This window comes from Oryzias melastigma, linkage group LG9, assembly GCF_002922805.2.
Source record: "Oryzias melastigma strain HK-1 linkage group LG9, ASM292280v2, whole genome shotgun sequence".
Taxonomy (NCBI): Eukaryota; Metazoa; Chordata; class Actinopteri; order Beloniformes; family Adrianichthyidae; genus Oryzias; species Oryzias melastigma.
The window spans coordinates 13,632,442-13,640,939 of record NC_050520.1 but is presented as its reverse complement, the minus strand read 5'-3'; the positions used below and the strand labels follow the sequence as shown (position 1 = coordinate 13,640,939).

Sequence of the window (8,498 nt, the reverse complement as noted above, 5' to 3'; positions counted from 1 at the left end):
TAGTTTTTTTTTTCTTTGACAAGTAAAACTCGTAATTTTTGACGAAATTCTCCAAAAATACGGAAGACACAAATTAAGAGCCCTAACAGTACAGTTTGTGTTTATTTAGAAGACAGCAGACATAACCTTAAATGTCTTTTTTTGGAAGATTGAGATTAATTGTTTTGAAGAGTTAAATTTTAATTAATGTGATCCTTTTTGTCAAAGTAATTTATTTTAATTGCCAGTTTTTTTAGACTACTGAAATCTCTGTGCATAAAATCAGTCAGACCAATTATATATAAAAAAAACAAACAAACTACATAGTACATTTAAACTCTCAAAGTTGAAAATACTTGATATTAGTGGTCATGAAACCACAATGGTAAAAACAAAATTCACATCCTTAGTCTAAGAGACTAGTCTAAGAGAAAGTCCTACACAATACTAGAAATGAGCTTAAAAATGGCAAAGCACGTTAAGTAGTTCACTTTCAGCTTTTTGATTTCCTTGTTTTGCTGCTTTAGTGACGATATTTGGTGTGGAACCAAAAGAACTCAGAAATTTCTAATCTGAGCCTCTTACTGTTATTTTTTTCAGTTGCGGAATTAAAGAATGGAGAAAACCTCTGCCTCCTGTCACTCGTAAGTACTGGTTTTCTGTTCCCCCTTTAGGCAAAGCAGATGAAACTCGCACAAACTTGTCTGTGTTTACTCACTTCCTCTATCTACATGTTCTGAGGCTGGCTATGCGTCAGCGTCTGACTCATTTTTGGAGCCAGAAATGCTTCTCAGTACAAAAACAAAAATTGGGAACATTAAAAATGACAGAAAGTAGCTGTCAGCGCTTCAGGAACAAAACCCAGAGACCATGTACTGTGTAGGAACATACATGCCCACCTACTTGTTGGCAGCAGAGTTTCTGTAGCAACCAGGAGCTTGTGGGGGTAATGGGAGGAGCTAGAGGTTTTCAAATTCTCTGAGATCAGCCTTTACTTTGCCAAGTTGCGTCTTCCCCTCTGGAAAGTTCAGAACTTGTTTGCGAGTGTGTGCTCTTTGGAAGAATCTTCCTTGTGAAGGTCCACTCAGTATTCGGGACACAATTTGACCTCATCAGCCGGCTGAAGACCAGCATCAATGTTTGAAACACAAGTTTCCCTCTTGGAGGACACACAAGAAAGATCTAGGAACTCATTTCCTCAGGAACAAAAAGAGGACATGGACGTGGTTGCTGTGCGTTGGAAAGCTGATGTGATATCAGATTATGAAGGCTTTCTGGAGGCCAGTTTGCAAGGAGAACCCGACCTATGATGGGAACTTGGGATGCAAAATCTTTGATCATCCAGGGGTGGTCACACCACTTGGAATAGGAAAGAATCTGAAAGAATCAGTGGAAATGTGTTTTCAGAAGACTTCAGGCCTCATTTCTGCTCATTGTAAAGTGGAGCTGCAGTAGCATCTGGACATCTGTTTTCAAGCGCTGCATCTGGACCCTGATGGACCACTTTCCAATGCTGCTCAGTCCCATGTATGGTTCTGGTGTTTCCTGGCTTTTGGGATCGCTGCAAAACCCTTCCACTGCTTGTACGCATATGTCTTGAAGGTTACAAACAAGATGAACAGTAAAAGTAAACCCCCGCTAGAGGTGACCCCCAATGAACTACAGCAGTAAACTATCGCTCTTTGCCAGGACTGAATGGAGCAGAGTTGATACCATGAAGCCAGCCCCCAGAGAGGAGAACAGCGGGACATTCCAACGGGAGGTTGAAGGCGGTATGGAATCTGTTTCCGTTCGTTCATGTCTGCTTTAGACTCCAGAAGTTTCTGTTGATGAAATGAGACTCCAGGGAAGCAGGTCTGCGTTGATTCAGATTCAACTGTTTTCCAACAGCGACGGGACGTACAAACATCTGCAGAGGACGTCTTTGCTGGAAGGTGACACGTTTCATCACCACTCACAACTTCCTCTGATAGAAATGATGCTGCTCTGGTTTCTAGAGTCTATTTTAAAAATACAAAGCAAAAGAACATATTCAAATGGGGCTGCCACGATTAGTCGACTAATCGACTATTAAAATAGTCTACAACTAATTTAATTGTAGATTAGTTGTTACTTTTATATTATATGGAGTCAACGTGTAAATGGCGTATACTTGTATAGTCCTTTATCACCTTCCTTCCAAGATCCAAAGTGTTTCACAGTCACAGACACATTCATGCAGACATTGGTGGTGGCTCCGCTGCCAAACACTGGCGTCAACCTCCCACCAGAGACAATTTGGGGTTCAGTGTCTTGCCCAAAGACACTCCAACACTTGGGCGGGCAAGGTTGCAGAGTGTTAAAATCGAAAGTTCAAATGGCATTCTGCTAGCTTTTTGGACTATTGTGACATTTATTAAGATTTCTTTAGGCTATTTTAGAGCTTAGCTAATATTTCAGTTACATGCTAGCTGTTTTAGCCACCTTAGGCTTTTTTATTTAATTTTTTTTAGTTTTTTTTTAAGGCTAATTTGGCATTTAACTAATATTTTAGCTGGCTATCAGCTTCAGCATTTTCAGTTATTAGTGTCAGCGGTTTCAGCAATCAACTCCAGTGTTTTTAGCTATCAATTTCAGCATCTTCAACTATCAGCACTAGCATCTTCAGTGGCCAAATTCAGCTTACAGCATTCACACTAGCATTATTGCAGGTAATGCTATATATCTATTTTTTTAGTTAGTTTAAAGATGGTTAAGATGTGTGTTTTACATCCACTTTGTGCATGAAAAAATAATTTGACTAATAATTTCTGGCAGCACTAATGTCAGAGTCACGACATGTTTTTCCATCCCTGTCAATAAATATTTTGATTATTCGTGTCTCTGTTGTTTATCTCAGTTAAGATGTCGAGAGATTGATATGCAGTGGGAGGGGTGTTCATACAACAAAAAAGAACTGTAAAGAAAAAACGCTTTTCTTGTTATGAATGATTGTGATGGATGACATTACTAAGACAGGTGTCATCAATAATAAAGGCATCTCAATGAACAGGAAGTGTAACTGATTGAGGTAACCTTCATAATAACCTGTAAGTCTTTCTTTTTGTTTTCAGCAGAACAATGGCGGACATATCTACGTTCCCTCAGTGCAATGGGATTACTGGTAAGCTGACTGCGGTAAAGTTAGTTTTAGGTTGGATATTCAACAGACATTCGCTCCGTTCATATTAAGGGACCGTCAACAAATAACAAAATGTTTCTTCAATAGCTCTTAAAATATTGGACCAAATCAAACCAAAACCATTTAAAATAATAAAACTGACTGAGAACTATTTATTTAAATTTCAAATAAGCTATTCAATAAATTAGAAAAAAGCAATTTGGTCTAAAAATCTAAGAGCTATTGAAAAAAAGCTTGGAACATTTACACAAAAAAATAACTAAAATTAGAAAAAGCATCAAAGGCTAATGTAAACTGCTGTTAAAGATAGTTCTTAATCTGTTCTACTATTCTAAAGTAATTTGAACCAATTTGGTCCTAAAATCTAAAGGCTATTGAAGAAAAACTTGAATATTTACACTAAAAATTGACTAAAATTAGAAAAAGCTTCAAAAGCTAAAATAATCTGCTGTCATAGATAGTTCTTAGTCAGTTTTATTATTTTAAATGGTTTTGGTTTGATTTGGTCCAATACTTAAAGAGCTATTGAAGAAACATTCTGTCATTTGTTGACGGTCCCTAAATATGAACAGAGCGAATGTCTGTCGAATATCCAACCAAAAACTAACTTTACTGCAGTGGTAAGCTGCATGTAAAGATCAGCTCAACGATTTCTCCCTATGAGTTTCTGAACTCCATGCTTTTGTACTGAAGGGTCCAAGTACCAGGAGTGGGTGTCAAATACAGTCTGCAACACAAGACACCAGACCTTCCGGCTAAACGGTGCAGACACTGCAACACTCACCGTGGGGGTTCTGGAGGACACCAAGTGCAGCCCTGCAGACTTGAACGCGTGGGGGAAGTTCTTCCTGCCCGTCACAGTTCAAATGCAGGTGGTGGGTTACGTGGAGGGCACCCCGTACCCTTGTGACCAGCTCGTCCTGATGACCTGTGAGGACAAGAAGTTCTACGGCTATGACGGAGATGAGCTGCACCTAGTGGCCTCAAGTCTGGAGGACCTGTGCAGAGAGGGGATAGACTACCCTGCTTCCAAAAGCTTTTACAGAGGGGAGGCCTTTAAAGAGACGGTGAGAAATTCTCCCGCACAGTTTGTCCTCTGTGATATTTGTTTGTATTAAAACTTGTTTTGTGTTTAGCCCACCGAGGAGTGGGAGGAGCTGATGAAGAGCCCTGTCGGGAAGAAGCTGGACCAAGAGCATCACCAGCTGGTATCAAAACACAAAGACAGTTTCCTGAAAAACCTGCGGATCGGTGCAGAGAAGCGAAGGTGGGTGTCCAATCCGACCACCATTAGTTCTTTGTACTTCAACCAAACCAGGTTTTTTTTCTTCATGGGTTCATACAAACACACATTTTTACAGGTTCTTGTTTGTGATTTTAAAAAGATAAACTGACTTCACATTTTTTTCTCATATTGTTTTAGTTTGTCAAACAATTATTACAATATTTTTTATGTTTCTCTTCTTAAAGGACAAATAATTTTCAGGTTTTAATTTATTCTTATAGCAAATTGTGTTTTTAATTTCACCCTCTTTATCTGCCAAAGACTGGACAGGAACAAAAACTTTTTTTTGTTTGTTTGTTTTGTGGTTCTGCTGAGGCGGCGAGGATTTGACATTTTTTCTGCTTTGCAGGTGTCACCAGCAGCACGGCCCCCACCTTTCAGACGGCATGCTCAGACAGTTGCAGAACAGCGGAGCCTGATGGCGGCCAGATTGAAACTGAACTGCACGCACGCTGCTGTCTGGACAAATCTGAAAGATTGTGGATTTTTCAGATTTCTTCTCCTAAACTGCAGTCAATTGCACTCTGATTCTCCTCCCCCATTTACCCTAAGATTGTAGTAATTAAAAAAACACCCTTAGATTGATCTGCCGAATCAGGAGACTAATAATGAAAACATTAGAAAATAAAAGCAATTTAGCTGAATCCCAAAACAGATTCAAAAATGTATAAGAAATATAAATTCAGAGTTCCAATCTAAAAGTGTGAGGAGAAGCATCAGGCGAGGGGGAGAACGGTGCAGACTGCAGATGTGCAAAGTGAACCGTCTGCAGCTGTGGAGAGTGGAGCAAGACGAGTTCAGCAATGCATGCTGGGATACCTCAGCTGGCGCACAGGAGCACGAACGTCCGAGCAGCTGTGCAGCTGAAATGCAGCTTTGAAATATAAAACGTGATCCAAAGAAGTGAAAGATAAGGTGACTTATTTTTACTATAAATGTAACTTTGTTAATTTCTGTCATCAGTCATTGTTTACATCAGTGCCCCAGGGGTCTGCAACCTTAAAGACTTAAAAAGCCACTTAGGTCTATTTCTTATTGACCACAACCCCATCATCTTATTTCATCCCTTTGAAAATGCATGAAGAGACACTGATTTGCTTTTATGGTGGTACTACTTTGATAAATATAAATTCAGTTTTCTTCTTTTGCTTCAACAAAACTTAAACATAGACTTTTGTTCCATAACCTGAAATAGTTTGTAGCTGTTGAGAAAGGTCAACATGACTTCATCATCTCAATATAGCAAATGTAGTAGGTACTGTTAGTGCGTGTAGTAATTAAAACTCCAGTTTCTTTCAACCTGTGGTGCAGCAGAACCGGAAATTCGTAAATGAAAATAACTAAAATTAAATTGGAGCTTTAATAAGATTGGACCTTTCTGACTTTTTTTTTTTCTTGGCTGCATATAGTCCAAAAAATAGAATGCTTTTCAAAATAAAAATATTCTTTTTAACCAGAGAGCCACATGAGTGAAGATGCATTTTTTAGACCTGTGTTGTGAAACTGTACCTTTACCAATCTGTTACAAGAGGAAAACACAATATTTCACATAAAATGATGGGGATTGATTTTCCCCTGAAAAGTTGAAGCAGAAACAAAGTGTTGCTACACAAACATGAATAGTTTGATGACAATCAATGAGCAGACGACGTCATTCACTCATCACTTAATGATCGTGTAACTTAAAAGACAAAATACATTTATGCTGAAGAAAGACTAAACAAATGCATAAAATAACAAACCAAAAAACTCTTATGTGATTGACAGAATCTGAACTCAAAACGTTTACTTTGAAGAGAATTTTCCTGGGATTTCATGAAAGCTGAAAAAAGTATTACTTTGAAATTTTGATAAAATGATCCAGTCAACAGCAGAAAGATTTATGGTCAAAAGGAGAAAAATGTCAAACTTTCAAAGTGAATTTTTTTGGGGAATTAAAAGTCACTATTGTATAAAGTGTAAACTATAAAAACAAAAACAAACAAAAAAGTATTTTGCATAATAAATGTAATTAAAGTAAGTGTGCCTTGTCAGTTTTTAAAAGAATGATGCTGAGTATAAATAAATGTTTTGTAAAAGGTTTTTGGGTGTTACTCTGTGGAACTGAACATGAACCAGAATCTATCAGTCATTTTTTTCAGTCTGTATTTCCATAAAGGACTGGAAGTTCTGCAAAGATAAGCAGAACTTGAGTTTTTCCAAGTTTTAGTTCCTGAATTCCACATCAACCTGAGTGTTGAGTGTGAACCTGACACAAATACTCGCTTACATGCTTGTTTTCAGTATCTGAAGTTCTTCCTCATGATGAGGAACTTCAGCCAACACCGATTAATCCGGTCTGAACTGGTCATAACGAGAAATCCCCCACCCCCACACTCATGAATCCGGTCTGAACCGGTCTGACAACAGGAACACCACTCCCTCATATCTGAGCTTTGTGGAGCAGAAAAACACACAGAGAATCTGGAAACACATCAAGCAGAAACAACAGGTCTCACCATGATCTGATCACTAAAACAGAAAAGCCTCGTTTGAGATCAAATAGAGAACAGTTCTACTGAGCTGCAACTTTGTGTCACGTCTGGGTTCCTTAGGTTCAGGAGGGATCAGTGTTCGATCAAAATGAAAGAAAGACCTAAATGAAACCTGGTAAAGATCTCTGTGATGATCGAGCCCCAACCTGGAGAAGATCCTCAAGAACAAAATCTGATCTCTGCAGAAGCCCCTAAAGGTAGAGGAGCTGAGTGTTGTAGAGATCTCCTGAAGGATCGAGGACAAAAAAATCAATTCCTGAATCCTTTGGATCATATTTACAAGTTCGATATTTGATTTAATAAAAGACATTTTTCAAATTTCCATCTAAAATGAACAAACATGACATTTTAGCAACAAAAAAAAATCTTAAATCTTACACTAAAGCTATAATAAATATACATGTTTAAAAGACAAAATGTAAATTGCTAATTACTATTAATAAAAATGACAAAAACACATTCAAACTTAAACCAATCTCATTGTTACCACAGTTTCCAAAATACTCAAGAAACTCTTTGATATACATTTAGAAAAATTTACTGACAAATACTCAATAGTAAATGAAAGACAGGATGGTTTTAGAACAAAAAGAAAAAACAAAATGGCAATAAATGCATCAATGCCCTGGAAGGGATTTTGAAAAACAATGTGCTTATTGACTTCAATATTTTTTTGTAGTGATGACAATTACTCCAGTCATATCGAATATGGAACTAAATTTGTTTGTTTTTTTTTACAAACACATTTGTAAAGTTACAACAAATTATAAAATGATTACATTAAATTATCTCTCTCAAACTTACAATTATTACAGAACTCGGCGGCACGAGTTCTGACGAGGACCAGGGGGCGGGAACACATTACACCAGTTTTAAAATCGCTGCATTGGCTCCCTGTGCGTTTCAGGATTGATTTTAAGATTCTTTTAATGGTTTACAAATGTTTTTATGGTCTTGGGCCTTCTTATTTAAGTGATCTTCTTTTAAAGTATGAACCCTCGCGGACCCTGAGGTCCTCCGGTACCGGCCTGTTAGTTGTTCCTAAGGTGAGGACCAAAACACATGGTGAGGCTTCGTTCTCTCATTACGGTCCTCGCCTCTGGAACAGCCTGCCGGAGAGTCTCAGGGCCGCAGAGACCGTAGAGGTTTTTAAGAAGAGGCTCAAGACTCACCTTTTTAATGCTGCTTTTAGTTAATCTTATCTGCTCATTTATTAAAGTAGTTTTTAATCATTTGTTTATTTTATTTATTCATTCATTTATCTCTCTTCTTTATGGATTTTATTTAACATTTTATGCATTTAATTTCAATTTCAATGTTATTTATTTTACATACATTTTATGTATTTAATTTTATTATATTATTGTCATTTTTACCCCCAGTGTTTCCTGTGGGTTCTATCATATCAGGGCTTGTCTTCTTGGTCTGGGGTCGTTGCCGTGGTTCTTGCCCTTGCTGGGGCGGCTGGAGTCCTGCACCGCAGCCTCACAGCTGTGGAGTGGACTCCGTGCTGTCCCGGTCTGGGTGGGCGCCGTGGCGA

The 8,498-nt window shown here is 38.1% G+C and overlaps 1 protein-coding gene across 5 annotated transcripts in view; it reads left to right on the top strand.

The window, feature by feature from the left end:
• The window catches only part of LOC112137738, a 6,646-nt gene extending 764 nt beyond the window's left edge, over nucleotides 1-5,882 (top strand). Inside the window, exons 2-8 of one of the 5 annotated variants that reach the window (XM_024260204.2) lie at nucleotides 580-623; nucleotides 1,669-1,751; nucleotides 1,870-1,913; nucleotides 3,072-3,121; nucleotides 3,833-4,206; nucleotides 4,276-4,406; nucleotides 4,774-5,882. In XM_024260204.2, the coding sequence (XP_024115972.1) occupies nucleotides 3,079-3,121; nucleotides 3,833-4,206; nucleotides 4,276-4,406; nucleotides 4,774-4,843 (618 nt within the window). In that variant the 5' untranslated portion in view covers nucleotides 580-623; nucleotides 1,669-1,751; nucleotides 1,870-1,913; nucleotides 3,072-3,078 and the 3' untranslated portion in view covers nucleotides 4,844-5,882. Of the gene's footprint in view, nucleotides 1-579; nucleotides 624-1,668; nucleotides 1,914-3,071; nucleotides 3,122-3,832; nucleotides 4,207-4,275; nucleotides 4,407-4,773 lie in introns of all 5 variants that reach the window. The other 4 variants (XM_024260205.2, XM_024260203.2, XM_024260201.2 and 1 more) reach the window with 4 other exon arrangements.
• The last annotated feature ends 2,616 nt before the right edge of the window (nucleotides 5,883-8,498 follow it).